Source organism: Peromyscus californicus, unplaced genomic scaffold, assembly GCF_007827085.1.
Source record: "Peromyscus californicus insignis strain IS unplaced genomic scaffold, ASM782708v3 Scaffold_2__1_contigs__length_46816999, whole genome shotgun sequence".
NCBI lineage: Eukaryota > Metazoa > Chordata > Mammalia > Rodentia > Cricetidae > Peromyscus > Peromyscus californicus.
The window spans coordinates 13,043,004-13,062,318 of NW_026294540.1; the positions used below are offsets into that span (position 1 = coordinate 13,043,004).

Consider the following 19,315-nt stretch of genomic DNA (forward strand, 5'->3'; position numbering starts at 1 on the left):
TGCGTGTGCGTGTGCGTGTGTGTGTGTGTGTGTGTGTGTGTGTGTGTGTGCGTGAGCATGTGTGCTCGAATGCCATCTGTATGTAGATGCCCACGGAGACCGGAAGGCGTTCAATTTAAATCCCCTGGAGCTGAAGTCACAGGCGATTGTGAGCTGCCTGACCTGGATGCTGGGAACATAACTGGGGTCCTCTGCAAGAGCAGCAATTGCTCTTAACTGCAGAGCCATCTCTCTAGCATTTTAATAAATAAGACGTAGGTTAAAAGTTAAACACCAGGAGGCTGGAGAGATGGCTCAGAGGTTAAGAGCACTAGTTGTTCTTCTAGAGGTCCTGAGTTCAATTCCCAGCAACTAGATCTGATGCCCTTTTCGGATGCATGCAGACAGAACATCATATATATATATGAATATATGAAATATTTTTTTAAAGTTAAACATCAGAATCATCAGAATTGTGCATGTGTTTACATAATCCAAATGGCTTCTCTTAAAAGTAAATGAGCATTCATGTGAGCTAGAACTCTGGAAAATTACCTTTATTTCTCTTTCTTTTCCTTCCTTCCTCTCTCCCTCCCTTTTATTGATTGATTGAGACAGGGTTTCTGTATGTAGTCGTGGCTATCCTGAAGCTCACTATGGATGGCCTTGAACTCACAGAGATCCTCCTGCCATTGCCTTCTGAGTGCTAGGATTAAAGGTGTGGGCTGATACCATTAAACCCAGCCCTGGGGAATTTTCTTAGATGAATCACAATGTTCATGTTTCTGAAGAATATCGGCCAATTGTGGCACAGACAAATACCATAGAGTAAAACAAATGTGACAGAAGGGTACTGTCTAGTACAAACCCTTTAAAAATCTATTTTTCTTTTTATTAAAAAATAACTAAAAAGAGAGGCAAGGAAGGAGTGTTTCCCCATATGCAAGTACTCCATGTTAAAAGACAAGGAAGTGAAAGCTGGGCGGTGGTGGCGCACGCCTTTAATCCCAGCACTCCGGAGGCAGAGCCAGGCGGATCTCTGTGAGTTCGAGGCCAGCCTGGTCTCCAAAGCGAGTTCCAGGACAGGCGCAAAAGCTACACAGAGAAACCCTGTCTCAAAAACCAAAAAAAAAAAAAAAAAAAAAGACAAGGAAGTGAAGTAGCACTCTGGGGGGTCTGTGGTGTAGGCAGGTAATAGAAACAGAAACTTCAGCCCAAGCTGCAGAGCTCAGAGCTCACAGAACGGAGAAACATGATCCCTCCAGATCAAAGTGCCCTATATCCAACAGTTCATCTCCCTATATCCAACAGTGTTGAAGCTATTAGTTAACTCCAACAGTCAAGGAGCAGAAGAATTTGAAAGTTGGAAGCTGTATAACATATAATTATATCTTTTGAAAAATGGACAGCAAAGTTATAGTTAACAAATCAATACTTAATCTGAGAGTGTCCAAAGGTTTTTGACTCACACCATCTCACATAAACGTGTCGTTTAGAAGACAGAACTGCACATTCACAGAAACGGGCACGCTGCTGCCCTCCTGGTGTCTCTGTTATAATGTGCAGGTTAGCCATGACAGAAAGCCTTTGTTCTGTGCTTCCTCCTCATCTTACAGACAGCATGGCCTTCCCCACAACCTACAGACTTAAGTAAGTGCGCCAAGACAGAGGCCCTACCTGCTGCCGATACAGTGAGAGCTTGCCTTCGATCGGCTCATTTCTCATCATTTTCTTCTCAATCAACTGGTTGATCTCCGTGTTTACTTCATTGACCTAAGAGGACAAAAGTGAGACATGTTCAAACTCTCCCCGTGAGAGCCAGGAGTGGTAGTGCACACCTCAAACTCCAGCACTAGGGAGGCTGAGGCAGGAGGATAGATATTTCAAAGTCAGATTCTGCTATACAGTGGAATTCTCTCAAAAAAACCGACCAACCAATCAAACAAGCAGACAAGCATACAGCCCTCCCCGTGATCATGTAAACTAGTGAACTCAGTAGAGACACCAGGCACACTCAGCTTGTTTACAGTTCTCACCATTTCTGAAGTCATGAGGAGCAGAGTTCCAACTACTGTAGGAGGGGACTTTTATGAGCACTTTTAGAAACAACTTAAATTTAATAGCAATATTTGTACAATTTGATTACTTCTACAGATGGAGTCCGACGTGCCTACATGATCCTGAAGTATTTATAGGAACTATTCTTACATTGTTATGTGGAAGGTACATTCTACAAACCTGAAGTTACCCATATACCTCGGCTCTGACTTACAAGTCACTAAGTCACCATGTAAATCCAGACAGACATTCCCCAGAGGCAGAGTACAGGGAGTTCACGAACCCAGCTGAAAGCTGACCTGGAACATCCAAAACTCCTACTATCCTAAGGGTCCGTGGCCCTTTGATAGGTATTATTTACACTGATCACTGATCATTAACCCTTTCTAAAGTAATAAAACTGACTAACACCAGCCTCTCAACAAGGAAACAAAATAAAACATGGCTCCCAGTATATCCATCCTTCCAAAGACGAGGCTCTCCTTTAAGCTGTGACCTCAAATTTAAGTCATATCTGACTTGGACGTCTATGTTGTCTAAGTAAATTAACAGAGCTATATGGTTAGAATTAGACATTTAATTATAGAGACTATTAAATAAATTAAAGAACCAGCAAATAAAAACCTTTCAATCAATTTTCATAACTTTTAAAAATGTACAACTGAGCAGTGTTTTATTTATAGGGAACAAAATGTTGTAATACGTTACCAGAGTCAGCGAGCACTGAAATAAAATCTAGTCAAAGCACACACAAAAAGCTTTAAATATAAAACTTCCCTATTAAAACTAAACCCAAATCTGATATTCTATTATGGTTATTCTGAAGCAAGAACACAACATTCTAGAATTTTCACAAGGACAAATCATCAGCAGAGCTGTCAGCCCTTAGCCCAGGCTAGCTCTAGAGTCACGAGTAGGAACCATGCAAGTACTCTTCACAGGACAGACAGGGCTGGGAATTAGAAGGTGATTGTCACTTACTTTAGACTCCAGTTCGAGAAGGTCAGATTGGCCCATAGCTGGCTCAGAAACCACTTTTTGTAAAAAATGTAATTCCTTTTTCTTGCTTTCTAATTCTTTCGGGAATTTTTCAGTGACCATATATGAATTAAATTTTATCTCCTCCTCTAGCCTCTTCATTAAACCTTTAAAAAAAAAAAGTAAACGAAAGTTTAGTTCCGGTCAGATCTACACAGAGAAACCCTGTCTTGAAAAACCAAAAAGAAGAGGGGTGGAAGAGGAAGAAGAAGAGAAGAAAGTTTAGTTCAAAAGTGTAAGTGCTATGATACTCTGCACTCTGCTTTAGAGGTAAGGCATGGGCAATGAGGCTGTGTGTTAAAGCAGCATCTATACAGTACCATAAAAGATCACGGAAATTAGTGATGAGTATAAATTAGTTAATTAGTATGAGTAGAAATCACAATTTACATAGAAGAATATTTAGATAATTATAGTAAAAGTGATGTTATGATCATTTTAACTCTGTAACCTAATTCCTAATTACAAACTCCGCACAAGTGACCGTTACAGAATCAGATCTCTCAGTTTTCTACTCTGCCTTCTAAGTATTTAAGAAGCCAGTGAGTCAAATGAAATCTACCCAGGTCTTCTTCTACACAAAAGACATTTTAGTCTTTTTTCCTTTTCTTTGTTCTTTCTTTTTCTTTTTTGCTGTTTGTTTGTTTTTTTGAGACAGTGTCTCTATATAGTCCTGCCTGTCCTGGAACTGACTCTATAGACCAGGCTGGCTTCGAACTCACAGAGATCTGCCTGCCTCTGCCTCCTGAGTGCTGGGATTAAAGGTGTGGGCCACCACTGCCCGGCTCTGGCTTGACTTTTAAAAACCATGAGCTTCCAGCATAAGTAATCTATGTATGAAGATTGCATAATAAATATGGCCCAACGCCTTAAAATTATTTTTAGTTCTCTTGTACAAATAGAACATGCAAATGTTATTAATGCAAATTCACAAGTTTTCCGTTCATTCTTTCAATGTCCCCCATCCCCGCCCCTTTTGAGGTCTGGAAAAAGGAAGGTTTAATGAATCACAGTCTACTAGGGACTCATTCCCAGGCATTTTCTCACGAACGCTTTGGCTACATGGGGACCAGCCTTCTCATCTCCAGGTACTTCACACTTCCTATAAGCAAAGGTGCATGGAATCGAAGCCTAAAATATTATTTGAATGGAAAATTCTTAAGTATTATTTTTCTATTTTAAAAAGTTTTGAAAACACAAACTAACCCTACAGTGACAAAAAGTATATCGATGATTGCTTGGAGAAGGGGAAGGGCCCTGAGGGAGACATCACAAAGGCCACAAAAAAATGTTCAGAGTAGGAGCATGTCTGCGATCTTGATCAAAGGCTGATGGTAGTCTGGGAATAGAGCTCAGAAGTAAGACAGAGTGTCTGCCCAGCATGCATGAGTAATGAGAAAGGAATCCTAGGCCCCAGTTCCTACCCACTCACAAAATGTATGCATTACATATAATATTTTATTTTTATCTCTATTTCAGCCAATTTTTCCTGACTTGATTTTCCCTTCCTGTCTGTGGAAAAGATTGTGGGTTTTTTTTTTCATGCAAGCTTAAGCTCAACTCCCATTTCCTGTTGCTTAACGGTTTCCTAGAAACTGTACATTGAAGCACTACATCTTGCAGGAAGGCTCCTTAAGCAAGAAGGATAAACAACTCAAAACAGCTTCAGGAAGTTCCTGAAACTGACCAGATTTACTAGGCCCCACCCTCCCAAAGTAAGCAATAAAACTGCTGAGAGTTACTCTCAGACTAGCTGTGATGGGTCTTCTTGGTTGCCAACCTAACTACATCTGGAATTAACTAGAACCCAAAAATAGAGGGCACACCTGTTTGGGTTTTTTTTTTTTTTTTTTTTTTTTTTTTTTAGGTTTTTCGAGACAGGGTTTCTCTGTGCAGCTTTGCGCCTTTCCTGGATCTCGCTCATCTAGACCAGGCCGGCCTTGAACTCACAAAGATCCGCCTGCCTCTGCCTCCCAAGTGCTGGGATTAAAGGCGTGCGCCACCACCACCCGGCCTGTTTGGGTTTTTAGTTTAATTTGAAGTAGGAAGATCCACTTCTAATGTGGATTGTTGAGGTAGGAAGGCACGCCTTTATTCCAGATCTTTTGATCTGGGAAAACCCGCCTGTGATCTGGGCCACACATTCTGCTGGAAGCCTATACAAGGACACAGAAGAAGGAAATTTTTTGCTCTTTGCCTGCTTGCTCTCACAGAGCTAGTGAGAGGAGGTTAGGGTTGCAGTCATCTTAGAGAAGGGTCAGACAGGGGATAGCAGGCCCTCGGACAAACTGTCGTAAAAAAAAAAAACCACCAAGGATGTGCTGCCCCTTTGCTCCTAGACCCAGACAATTAGGAGCTACACAAAATTGAGTTCCAGACATTTCCTGCCATAACCTAAAGGATATGATATAACACAACTGGCATAATAAACAAAGCACCAGATATGTCTTATGGGATGTTTTCTGCTGTTATAGATTGTATACCATAGTTGTCAGAGGGAATAAGTTTCCTAGATAAAATAATCCCAGATAAAAATGGGATGTCTAACTGTCAGAGGAAATGGGTCTGCTAATGGTACTGATGTGATGACATAAACTGCTGGAGGACATGGCAATTTCCTTGCAGCTGCAGCTCTCTAATCAGTTCAAACCAAGCATCTCTAACCTGAAGTAAACACCAATCCTGAGCTTGTAACTATATAGAGTTGGAATTCTCCCAGATCCCCTACCCTAACCATTATAAAAACCCTGCCCCATGGCTACTCAGGGTCTCTTCTGCTCTGCTGCTGTGTCAGACTGACGGAGAGGCCCGAGTTAACTCATAACAGTAAGCAAAGACTCTTTGCTTTTACATCAAATTTGGTTTCTTGGTGATCTTTGGGGGACTCTGAGTACAACAATAGCAAGCCCATTCTTTTGTTGGCATTCAAGCCTACTTCTTTGGGATTCCAGCATATAGTGAAGACCAGATCAGACATCAGCCTTGTGAACTGAGCAACTACTAGATTCTTGGGATTTCCATTCACAGCTGGACTGCAGCCTGTAAGTCATTCTAATAAATCTCTTTTCGAAACACACACACATATTCATTCTCTAAGCTATATTAGTCGAGAGCAGTGGTTCTCAACCTGTGGGTTGCAACCCTTTTTTGGGGAGTCCCATATCAGATATCCTGCAGATCAGATATTTACATTACAATTCATAACAGTAGCAACATTACAGTTATGAAGGAACAACACAATAAGCTTGTGGTTGGGGTCACCACAGCATGAGGAACTGTAGTAAAGGGTCGCAGCATTAGGGAGGTTGAGAACCACTGCTCTAGAGAACCCTAACTAATACACTGGCCAAGCTGTAAAGACAACTGAAACAGACCAGTCGCCTGGAAGGAAAAAGTATCCTAGCTTCCTGGAAGAGGTTTAGGCCAGAGACCCTTGGAAAGGACACTCTCCAACCTGTTGAGCCGCCTGCAGGCTGTGCAGTGCGCTCCAGGTTCCCAGTTTTTATGAGCTGTCCCCCGTGCTGGGGTGGGCTGTGGTGGTGCAGCTCTCTTTGAGTCGTTTCTGCTCCTATGAGTGACCCCTCACCCATATTCCTTTTAAGTAACCCCAATAAAACTCAGGGTTCACCAAGCTAGACTTTCGTATCCCTATTTTGGTCTGTTGTGGGCTCCCTATCTGGGGTGAGTAGACATGTGTTGCCTCTCCCCAGGAAGTTTTATGACACAACCCTCCCAACTACTAAAGCAGAATATTTAGTAATTTTTGACACACAAATTACTTTTTGATATTAATCATTAAATAGCTGTAATTTAATGGAGACTTTTGAACATTCTCTTCCTTTTATAATAGAAGCATATAAAGAACATGTCCTACACATGAAGGCAGAAATCTTCCTGCTGACAATTAGCCTCTGGAAAAGTAACATTTAGGAAACGAAGAATTAAAGGACACCAGCACCTAAATGCACACTCACTGCTTAATTTGGAATTCAGACTGTGATGAGTGAGAGGCAGATGTATTAGCTACTCATCTTGTAAACAGAAGTTTTGTATTCATTTCTTTTTTTTTTAAGGGTTTATTTTATGTCTGGGTGTTTTGCCTGCATTATATATCTGTGCACCACATGTGTGCAGTGCCCATGGAAGTCAGGGAAGGACATCAGATCCCCTGGAGCTAGAGTGACAGATGGTTGTAGGCTGTCATGTGGTTCTGGGAACCAATCCTGGGTCCTCTGCAAGAGCTACAAGTGCTAAGCCATTTGAACCACTAAGCCATTACTCCAGTCCCTGTATTATCTCTTTTAATAGTTTTATTGAGCTATCATTTACCTGCTACGAAGTTCGACCATTTACAGGTATAATTCAATGGTTTCAGTATATGAACAGGTGTCCACCACAATTCGTTGGGTCATTATTATCAGCTCCCAAAGAAGTCTCTGAACTCATTGGCAAGCACTTACTTAGACTTCCCCCAACCACAGTTTCTTCCCAGCCCTAGATAACCACTGAGTTGATTTCTATCTCTATGAATTTTCTTATTTTAGATATTTCTTATAAATAGTACTGTACAATATGTGGTCTTTTATGGTTAGTTTCTTACAGACATGTTTTTGAGGTTCATGTATGTCATAAATAGGTATTAGAACTTCATTTACTTGGTGACAGAATAATATTCCAATGTATGGATATGCCACATTTTGTTAGTCTATGTATCACTTTAGGAACCTGTGGTTGCTTCAACTCTTGCTTATCACAAATAATGCTACTAGGGACATGTATGTTCAAGTTTTTGTATGAAGAGATGTTTTAGATCTAAGATTAGAAATAGTGGTTCAGGGGTTGGTGAGCTGGCTCATCAAGCAAAGGTGGCTGCTTCCAGGTCTGGTGACCTGAGCTTGACCTCTGGAACCCGTATGATAGAAGAAGGGGACACCAACTCCCACAAGTTGTCGTCTTCTGACCTCCATACTCACACTGTGGCACATGTGTTCTCTTACAAATAAATGTTGAAAAGAAAGAAAGAGATGGCCAATGGTGACAATTTTTAGCATTTTGAAGAATTTCTGAATTGTTTTTCAAAGCATTATATCCTTTTATATTCCCAGAAACAAATATGAGGGTCCTAATTTTTGTACATCTTGCCAACACTTGTAATTGTCTGTTACTTTTATTATTGTCATTCTATGTTTCATGTACTATGTATAGTTTACCATCCCTCCCTTAGCTAGACATTTATATTGTAATATTTCTCTAACACAAATAAGAACTTTATATTGTTTTTTGCTTGGGTAATCTCTTTTCTGGTGTGCAAGAACACTTTCAAAATACCTGGGATGGATTTAAGTGGGTTATGAGAACAGTTCATCACTGTGCAAAGCTACACAGAACTCAGCTGGGACACCCACATTAGTAACCTGTTATTCTAGAAACCAAGCCATAGGAAACATTCAGATTAAAGTCCAGTATTTGATTCTTTTTCTTCATAGCCTTGACAAGGATTCATGTTTCTTCCATCCAACTTTTTCAGAACACCCATCCTAAGCACACCGGGAAGAGCCTGCTTCCACGGTTAACATTACTTTCACCCCTTGATGGGAAATAGGACATAGAAAAATGTTTTTGAAAACCCATGGATGTTTTTATCAGGATTCCCATTGACCAGGTAAGAAATAAGGCTCCAAAATGCTGAGGTGATGCATTCCCACTAGTCATCTTAAGGAGTACCCTGGTGTAAACGACTATTTTCTAATCATCTGCACCATGTAATTCCTTCACTTACTTTCAGGTTTTGCGTCCGCTGCAGCATGCCGCATACTTTTCAGCTGGTTTTGCACTCTTTGCAATCTCTGCACCGCGTGAAACAGCTTTAAACAACAATTTCATTTATTACTTGCTCAGTCTAGTGAAACAACACTCACATAGGCAAGCAATGGGAATACATGGGATTCCTACACTATAGAAGAAACAGGTAAATACTAAGAAAATAAGTTCACGAAACCAAAAATGTAATTAGTTTTCTCAAAATATATTCATGTAAATTTAAATTTTTATTTATTTTGTGTGTGAGTGTGTGTGTGCCTGAGTGTATGCAGGTGCCCATAGCGGTCAGAAGAGGGTGTCAGATCCCATGGAATTAGTTACAGGAAGGTATGAGCCATCCTGTGTGGGTGCTGGGAACCAAACACAGATCTTCTACAAGAGCAGCAGATGTTCCTATCTACTGAACCATCTATCTAGTCCCTCATGCAAAATTTCAAACATGCTTCCAGAACATTTTTCTTTAGTTACTGCTTCAGTTAGTGATTAAAGAAAGATCTTTGTGGCTGGTGTGGTGGCATTTGCCTTTAATCCCAGCACTTGGGATACAGAGGCAGGAGGAACTCTGTGAGTTCAAGGCCAGTCTACCCAGCGAGCTCCAGGACAGCCAGGACTACATAGAAAGACCCTGTCTCCATAAATGAATGAATGAATGAATGAATGAATGAATGAATGAATACTATTCATTTGAGAGATACATGCAGCAGCCTTTCTTTGTGTAATAAGGTTTCCTTAACCCGAGGAAATGTGAACATTCTCACTAACGCTTCAGCATCAGAAACTGACATTGAATAACCACTGAGGCTCCGGAAACGGAACTCACTGCTGCGGTCCAACTGCTGTGGTGCCAAGTCAAGCTCCCATGGAGCCAAACAGCTCAGCGGCCAGCTTTAAGTGGTCATTTAGAAATTACACTGATTTGAAATATGTTTTTAAAGTTTAAGACAGATTTTTAATAAATTAAAGTAATACTTTCAAGCCAAATAATTTCTTCTTTAAGGTGAAGTTTAAAAACACAGCAGTGTGGGTGATTCTGAGGCCCCAGATTATTTTTAATTAAGAGTATTTTGTGACATTGTCAACAGCAGCAACACCTTTTTTGGGGCTCCATACTATGTGTGTAAGTACTGTGTTTTGGACTGCAGTTGACTCATGTTGTTTATACAGAGCAGAGGATCATTTTACTGTGTAGCAGTACGATTAGCTGTTAATGGAACAGAATCTTTACAGGGCACCCCACATCTAAGGGAGTAAGAATGTTCTTTTGGTTTCACTGATCACAGAACCTAGACATCTTATTTCAGTGGCAAAGAAGCAAATCATGTCTCAAAAGAAAAAGTAAAAAGAAAGCTGGGGATATAGCTCAGTTGTAGAGTGCTTGTCTAGCATGTGCCTTAGATTCAATCCTCAAATACTGCAAAAAAGGAAAAAAAAATGGAAAGAAAGAAAAAAACAGTCTTGACTGGGGATAAAGTTCAGTCATACAGTACATGTGCAGCATGAGCAAGGCCCCTGGTCTGATTCCCAGTAACACACACACACACACACACACACCCAGTCCTACAGAAAAAGAGTAGGTCCCTCATGCTGCCAAAGGGAAATGTGAAATTCTACGATTCATTTTTCATATATATTTTTTAACTACCAAGAGGAGCTACTTCTGGGGTCCTGAGTATAAACGTTCTGTGGATACCTGATTCTTCTGTTCCTGTTTCTGTTGTGCAAGAAACTCTTCTCTCTCCTTCTCAACCCGAAGCTGTCTTGCTATTTTAAGCATCCGCTGATGATTCTGAACAGTCTCCACCTACAGTAAGGGAATAAGTAGTACATGTTACTGTCACATTTGAGAAAGGCATTAGCAGGTCATGTGACTCCCACATCCACTTATCATTTCCTTTTGGTAAACAGTACTCCCCAGAGACGACAGCCAAGCTTTCAACTCCAGGTCCTTGAAAGTTCTGGGCTACTGCCTGGAGATTCCCTTTCCCCCAGTGTTACTTGAGTCCATCCTCCACTGAATACCCAAGCCTGGCTTAATCTTTGTTTGCATTCCTAAATCTCTGCCAGTCCTCAGGACTCGCTGAAGTCTACTGGGCTAATTCTTGACTTACCCTTTTCTTCAAGCGTTCAACTCTCTTCATGAGCTGGTCTTTTTCCTCTTCCATTGCGCTGATGTCCTAAAAAGTAGTAGAGAGGCCATTAAAAATGCTCTCAACCTACAGGATCGAGGTGAGTTGTGCACAAGCCCTGCCATCTACCATCCCATCATAACCAGAGCAGCAAGTAACAAAGATCCTCTTTTGATTTAAGGGCATTTCCATTTCCCCCAGGCTTCTTTATGCAAGAGAATTTTTTTGGCAGCTTGGCATTCATCTAGAAAAGCAACTAAAGCAGGTTACAGCACAGCAAGGTAAAGCTGCCAGCCAGCACACTTATGTTCTGATTCCAAATACGGCTCCATGATTCTTCAAAAATTTTCCATAATGAAATGTATGCAGGCCCAAATACATGAATAGCTGCTGACATCCCAACTGCTTTGTTGAATACCCAACCGTATATCCTGCTGATTTCCTATCAAAATTACTTTTAAGGTTATGGTGGGCTTTTGTTTTTGTTTTGTTTTGTTTTTGAGACAAGATCTCCCTAGATAGCTCTGAATGTCTTGGAACTCACTCTGTAGACCAGGCTGGCATCAAACTCCAGAGATCCACCTGCTTCTGCTTTCCAAGTGCTAGGATTAAAGGTGTGTGCCACCATGCCTGGCCCATGTGGTGTTCTTAAGATGTAAAAATATGTATGGTTTTGTTAATTAACCAATTTTTCCTCTGGAAAAAAATAAAAATAAACTACCTTCTTTTAAATCATCTCTACAATAGTTTGTAATGAAAACAGAGAAACAAATATCCTTCCTAAACAAAAAAACAAAAATCTATGTAATAATGCTGTAGGTAACCTAAACAATGGTAGCCATTACTGGTAGGATTTCAGGAAATGGACACTCTTCCTCAGTACTGATAGTGTTGTGTTAAAGAATAATACAAGAAGTCATAAAATAAACATGCATCCCTTCAGGCCAGGAACTCTGCACTTGAGGTGTGCTAATAAAATGTTCACTAAGGCCAGCAAGATGGCTCAGTGGGTAATGGCACTTGGTGCCAAGCCTGAAAACGTGAGATCAATTTCAGGACCTACATGGTAGAAGGGGGGCTAACTCCCTCAATTGTCCTCTGACCTCCCTCCACATGTGCACTGTGGTGCGCACGTACACACACACACACACACACACACACACACACACACACACACACACACACACACATGTAATAAAAAATGTTCACTTAAAGTCCTACTTTTCTATAAAGATTCTTACTGATGCCAATGGAGCTCAGATTTGAAAGAATCTAAATGTCTGACAACGATTAACTAGAAGGTAACAAAATGAAAGTCATTACAATGGTGCCAAAGAGTGTTTAGTGACATGAGAAGAGTTATGAAATGACATTCCTTGAAAGAAGCAATTACAATAGTTAGTTATATATAGTTCAATTCCAAGGAAAACTGTCAACAGTAGGTACCTCAAGAGCGTGTGATGTGAGTGCGTTCTTTTCTATTTCTTCTTTAACCATGTTTTCTAAATCGACTGCAGAGAAGAGGTTCCAGACTATTTGGTAATAATGAATGAAATGAAAGTCAGACTCTGTATTCTGAGTCATCACTGCAATTCATTCACAGGACACAGTGGAGGATCTCTCACTGGTCCTTCTTATCTGCCAGAGCTGAGCTCACCCTCCATTTCTAATCAACCACCTCCTCCTGAGGGCCTGCTAGACACCAAACACCGTGTCGGCATTGGGAATACAGTGGTGAAGGTGCACAGACACAGCCCTTGCCTTCTTAGGGCTTCATGCATTTAGGAAGACAGATATTAAGGCAATTAAAGGGCAATGAATGCCATAACAGGAAAAGAACTAGGGAACGTGATCTATTTAGGGAGTCAGGGACGGCTTCCCTGAGGAAGAAACTTTGATGTCCCTGATTTAATGAGAATATAAAGATAGCACTCCTAACTCGGGAATTCTAAAAATACAAGATTCATGCAAATCAGAATAGCAAGTCTTTAAGGGAAGGACCTGAACGCCTAAGCAGAATGTAAAGGTATCTTCTGGAGAACATGCATTAAAAGCCCTAAAATAATTTATGTGAGTTAATAAGCAATTCTGTATCTAAAAAATACTGCAAATCAACTATCACAGCCATACCAAAATTAGGTTGATAATCATGGCATTATTTTTAATAGAAAAAAATGAAGCCAAAACCTAAATATGATTAATGTATAATAACTTTGGTCATTGCTATAATTTTGTAGAAAGATAACAATGAAAATACACTCACAATGTAATAATTAAAAAGCAACAAGGGGGGGCTGGAGGGATGGCTCAGAGGTTGGGAGCACTGGTTGCTCTTCCAGAGGTCCTGAGTTCAATTCCCAGCAACCACATGGTGGCTCACAACCATCTGTAATGAGATCTGGTGCCCTCTTCTGACCTGTAGTCATACATGCTGTATACAAAATAAATAAATAAATCTTTAAAAAAAAAAAAAAAAAAAAAAAAAAAAAAAAAAAAAGCAACAAGGGAGTGGTTGGGGATTTAGCTCAGTGGTAGAGCGCTTGCCTAGCAAGCACAAGGCCCTGGGTTCGGTTCTCAGCTCCGGAAAATTAAAAAAAAAAAAAAAAAGCAGCAGGGGGCTGGAGAGATGGTCTGTGGTTAACAGCACGTATGCCTGAGTTCAGTTCCCAGCATCCATGTTAGGCCGCTCTTAACGGCTTGTAACTCCAGCTCTGGGGGGATCTAACATCCTTCTCTGGGCTCTGCAGGCACCTGCACTTACATGCACATTCTCCCACACAGAAACACACGTGGACACGTATTTTAAAATACAAACAAATCTGAAAAAAGCACTGAGACTGTGGGAGTGGTTCAGCTGGTAAAGCTTGCCTAGCAAACAAGAGCCAGGACCTGAACTCAGTCTCACGCTCCAGCACCTACACAAGAAGTGAACACGGGAGCACATACTTGGAACCCCAGCACTAGGGAGGTGGAAACGAGAGGTTCTCTGAGCCTTGCTGGCCAGATAGTCTCAGCTAATGGGTGAGCTTCAGGCCAACGAGAAACCCCGTCGCTGAGGAGGATGATGGCATCCTGAGGATGACACCTGAAGTTGTCTTCTAGCCTTCATGAAGAAAGCAAGGTGGGGTGATCAGGTATTGCATGATCTCATATACACACAATGCAACATTTCCTCCTGTGCTCTTCTCTGCATTCTCTAGATCATATATGGAATACACACCAAATAAAGAGTCAACATGAAGCACTTCTAAGTCCCTGCAAGCCGTCAACACGAAACATGAACTCACTGTCCTCACTGATTTCTTCAGTAAAGAACTACAAAGGAAGGCTGGGCATGGCTGAGTGTGCCTGTAATTCCAGAGCTGGGGCTGGAGACAGATGGATATGGCTGGCCAGGCAGACAGGTTCTGACTAAGCTTCAGGTTCAGTGAGAGATTCTGCCTCAAAAATCAATATAGAAAGCAAAGGAAGACTCCAGATGTCCTTTGACCTCTACATGCATACACATAGATTTATATGTCTACACCACCAACACATATACACACCAATATTAAAGGTCCCACAAAAGTTTCCATACAGTTAAAACTCATGCTGAATTAACCAAAATCAAACAATCTGAATACAGTGTTATTCAAATCCAAATGGATATTTCTTTACCCTTCTTATTTCTGCTGTAGAAAATCCAGATGTTTTGAGCTGCTCACATTCTTTATGCAGAGTTTTAAAGGCTTCCATCAGCTCTTCATACTGAAAGAGGAGGTCAGCACGTTACCAGTTATGACTACATCTAGTGTGCTCGTCACCAAGCTGCCACTAACTTGCAGCAATCACTTTAATCCTTACAAGAACAAGATTAAAAACGTGTTTTTAAAAAGCAGTCATGACGGGCGGTGGTGGCACATGCCTTTAATCCCAGCACTTGGGAGGCAGAGGCAGGTGGATCTCTAAGAGTTCGAGGCCAGCCTGGTCTACGGAGTCAGTTCCAAGACATACAGCAAAAACAAAACACAATCCTGCACATTCTTACAATCAATACAAAAAACAAGATCTGCATGGTCTGCTCACTAAATACTTCTCTGGCTCTACCTCTGGCTACTTTCTTTCTCACAATCTCAACTGTAGCTACATTGACGCTGGAACAGCCCTGGCTCCCACCTGCAGGGTACCTATCCTATTCCATCTGAGAACACTCATGATGCCCTCCCTGCTAACCTGGATAACAGATGCATTCCAACAGTCTCAGCATAGCTGCCACTGTTCTCAGCAAAGCCTGCTCCGGCCCCTTGTCTATCAGAGTAGAGATCATGTTGTAACAGAGTACTTACGTGTCTGCCTCCCTCCAGGAAACAGCAATAGCCAGGAGGGCAAGAACTGCATTTGTTATGAATACCTTCATAACCCCAGGGCTTACTATAGGACGTAATCCTCACAGGTGTGCAATAAAGAGTAGTCAGATTAATGAAAAAGACCATAGCTGTTATCCTGATTTCTAAATGAATGGTAGTCTAAGGTCTGAAAATACAGCTCAGTGGTAAACATGTGCCTAACATGCCTAAGACCCTGGGTTCAGGGGCTGGAGAAATGGTTCACTGGTTAAGAGTACTACTGACTGCTCTTCCAGAGGACCCGGGTTCAATTCCCAGCACCCACATGGCAGCTCACAACTGTCTGTAACTCTAAGATCTGACACTCTCAGACATACATGCAAGCAAAACACTGACGCACATAAAATAAAGATAAATATTTTTTTAAATGATCCTAGGTTCAATTTCTAGCACCACATACACACACCACAGTATGTTTTAAATGACAATATCATAAAATTAATATTTTTGACTGATCATATGCTATAAATCTACAAATTGTTCATTCTAAAACTTTTCATTCAGAAAGATAACATTCTTTCTCTACATACATATATATATAGAGATAGATAATAGATATATATATGATTTTTGAGACAAGGTTTCTCTGTTTAACAGCCCTAGCTGTCCTGAAACTTGCTTTGTAGACTAGGCTGCCCTCAACCTCCCAGAGATCCACCTGCCTCTGCTTCTGAGTGCTGGGATTAAAGGCGTGTGCCATCACCCGACAACAACATACAATTTTTACTAGTGTTTTTGCTAAATGTGTCTCTTTTTAAATACACATACCTCTCAGACATGCTTCAAGAGCATCTTTATTACCTTTTATCCTCTTAATTAGCTGAGCATATTAAGAGGTACTATTAATAAACTTCCTCTAGAGGAATTATTTACACTATTAAATACGTATCAAATAAATATCCAAAATACAACCTTTTTTTTTTTTTTTTTTTTTTTTTTGGTTTTTCGAGACAGGGTTTCTCTGTGTAGCTTTGCGCCTTTCCTGGAACTCACTTGGTAGCCCAGGCTGGCCTCGAACTCACAGAGATCCGCCTGGCTCTGCCTCCCGAGTGCTGGGATTAAAGGCGTGCGCCACCACCGCCCAGCCTAAAATACAACCTTTTAAAGTCCCTGGTCGTGATCTATGTAATACATATGAACCCACTTATGAAGAGGGTGGGGAAGGAGTAGAATACACCACACTTACACATCCCTGTTTTCTGTATCATATAAATGCCTACTATGGCATCTGACCTATGTACTTATATAGCTGTGGCTTTAAGATCATTATTAACTTTACTTTTAATGACAGCTATAACAATACACAAATGAAAAATAAAAGCATTCGGTTGTTTTGATACAGTCCAAATACTGAGCAACCAACATACACAAAGCCACTACACCAAATCCTGGAAGAAAACAAAGACCAATAGTATAAACTCAACACCTGTTTCCATGGACCTCATAGTCTACCAGAAAATGACAAACTTCATAACAAACTGACCCAAATCAGCCTAACTACTATGAAATAAAAGTATAAAAAAACGAAAATTCTTTGAAATCCAGTCTGGTTTCTCTATTTCTTTCTTTTTTTTTTTTTTTTTTTTTTTTTTTTTTTGGTTTTCAGGACAGGGTTTCTCTGTGTAGCTTTGTAGCCTGTCCTGGATCTCGCTCTGTAGACCAGGCTGTCCTCGAACTCACAGAGATCCACCTGGCTCTGCCTCCCAAGTGCTGGGATTAAAGGCGTGCGCCACCACCGCCCGAGCCTGGTTTCTCTATTTCTACAGTCTGTGGTCAGCCAGGTACTTTGAGACAAGAGGACCCAGGAACCAGAGCACAGGAGCCAATGCTGGTGAGGGAAAGGCACTGCAAACTCCCACTACTCTCTCCCCTTGGAAGAGCCGGCAAGTCCGGATGAGCTGCAGGGGCTCACATGTTCCAACCGGCCAGAGGCAGAACGGACGTCTATCATTTGTCCTGGTGTCCTGACAATGATAGCCGGCTTCCTTCTCATCTGGATGACAAACTGCATAACTGCCTCGCGGATCAGCACAGTGCTCTGCATCTCAAGCCCAGGAGTCCATCTACCCAGAATTACTAAGTACAGGAAGTACTTGCACATCTCCATGTCCTATCCATACGGTCCTATTACCCAACAGTATTTGAGTGTGAAGGTCACTGGCCATCAGCTGACACTATTTTCCTTTCGGTGTCACTTGGAACCCTAAAGTCACAATTAGAGAGAGAGTAACGCCGAAGACGAGCAGCTTTGTTCACTACGAGGTACCTGTTTATTGGTGTCGGCCACAGTCTCATCCTGTAGGAACTCACTCGGCACATCCAGTTTTATTAGAAAACGAGCTAAGTATGCCCTCTTCTTCAGTTCATTGCTCCTCTGAAGGAGCCAGTGCAGCACTGGGTAAATGACAGGCTTACTCCCGATCACCAGGCCCTGACGAAAAGTACTCCTGCAAAGGACACACAGCGCAGGCGCAGTCAGCAGAGCGGGAAAGACAGCCTGTGTTCAAAGCGGGACTTACAGGGTCCTTATTGCTCTACACAACTACTTTTAAGATACAGATCCAAGGCTACAGTCAGCCTTACATTAGTCAGAAAATTGGATCCTCCATGCATTACTAAACTATCCAAGAAGTTGTGTTGAAACCATTCATTGGCAGAGTAAACCTTAAGTCTTTATTGGCTGGGTAGCTTTTAAGTTGTTTTGGTTTCTTAAGATTTGTTTTTATTTATATGTATGTGTATATTTGTGTGCATGTGTGTGTGCGTGCGTGTGTGTGTGTGTGTGTGTGTGTGTGTGTGTGTGTGCGCGCCCTGGAGCTGGAGTTGTAGGTGGTTGTGAGCCACCAAACTCAGGTCCTCTGACGGAGCAGCAAACACTATTTATTATCAACCACTGAGCCATCTCTCCAGCCCCAGAGTGGTTTTTATCTAGAATGGCATAAATCATAAAATGGTATTTGTCTGACTGTTTTGGCCAGAGGAGAAGAACTGACCCACTTAAGACTTCTACGTGACAGAACAGCATTAGAAGGATTAAAACTCTTCAAATTCTGTTATGTCCTAAGGCAATCAAATGAGGACGGACCAGGTGTTGCCTAAAAAGACCAATTGAGCTTTAAACCATGGCTTTAAGACAGCATGATATATGAGCAGATTCTTACATGTCTGTGGCATTTCCGGGAGGTTTGTATTTAAGGATACCAAGCAGGTTCAACATCCGTTTGGCTGTCTGCTCTGGCATCTCCTCTCTGATATCAACATCTTGCTAACAAACAAAGAAATTGAAAAATACGTCATTGTTGTATATTTAACAAAGGAAAACATTTAAACTCATTGACAAGCTTGTTCTGCTGGCAGAACAAGCACAATGGTCTCTTCATAGAACAGATTAAGTCCAGGGCCCAGATTCCAAGTGAGGGAGCACACGAGTCAGATCAGGATTCACCTTCAGAATGTCAAGCTTCAAAACAAGTCTCCAATGGGAAAGCGTATAAAAGACATGAACTAACTTGCAATACAATCAAACCTTTTGTCAAATGCATCTTTATTCCAGGACCCAAGCTTTTTGTGTCTAGAAGTAGAGAAATAATGTCTAAATAAGGCTTGAGTAGAAACTTGAGGGGCCAGTGAAATGGCTCAATGGGTAAATGGGTCTGCCACCAAGCCTGGCAACCCCAGTTGACCCCAGGGACCCACATGGTAGAAGCAGAGAACTGATGCCTGAAAGCTGTCCTCTTTCATGGTTTTGAAAAGCACGGACATGCCCACACACATGCACACAAAATAAATAAAAGGTAAAAAGGAAATTTTTTTTAGTAGATAACTGAAATGTGAGTTACTAGAGAGGCCTAAAAGATCATTAACGATCCCTTTACAACACAGTAAAGGAGGCCCAGGGAGGGCTTTGCA

At 41.4% G+C, this 19,315-nt stretch overlaps 1 protein-coding gene across 8 annotated transcripts in view; it reads right to left on the reverse strand.

The window, feature by feature from the left end:
- The window catches only part of Ift81 (intraflagellar transport 81), a 206,187-nt gene that overhangs the window by 91,612 nt on the left and 95,260 nt on the right, over window positions 1–19,315 (reverse strand). For 7 of the 8 annotated variants that reach the window (XR_008222034.1, XR_008222035.1, XM_052755334.1 and 4 more), the window contains 8 exons: window positions 18,568–18,671; window positions 17,673–17,853; window positions 14,679–14,768; window positions 11,004–11,069; window positions 10,586–10,696; window positions 8,855–8,939; window positions 3,019–3,182; window positions 1,657–1,752 (listed from right to left, as the gene is read on the reverse strand). Coding sequence is in view for 6 of the 8 variants with exons in the window: in XM_052755334.1 (XP_052611294.1) it covers window positions 1,657–1,752; window positions 3,019–3,182; window positions 8,855–8,939; window positions 10,586–10,696; window positions 11,004–11,069; window positions 14,679–14,768; window positions 17,673–17,853; window positions 18,568–18,671 (897 nt within the window). In the remaining 2 variants the exon portion in view is untranslated. Of the gene's footprint in view, window positions 1–1,656; window positions 1,753–3,018; window positions 3,183–8,854; window positions 8,940–10,585; window positions 10,697–11,003; window positions 11,070–12,467; window positions 12,554–14,678; window positions 14,769–17,672; window positions 17,854–18,567; window positions 18,672–19,315 lie in introns of those variants that run through there. The other variant, XM_052755338.1, reaches the window with a different exon arrangement.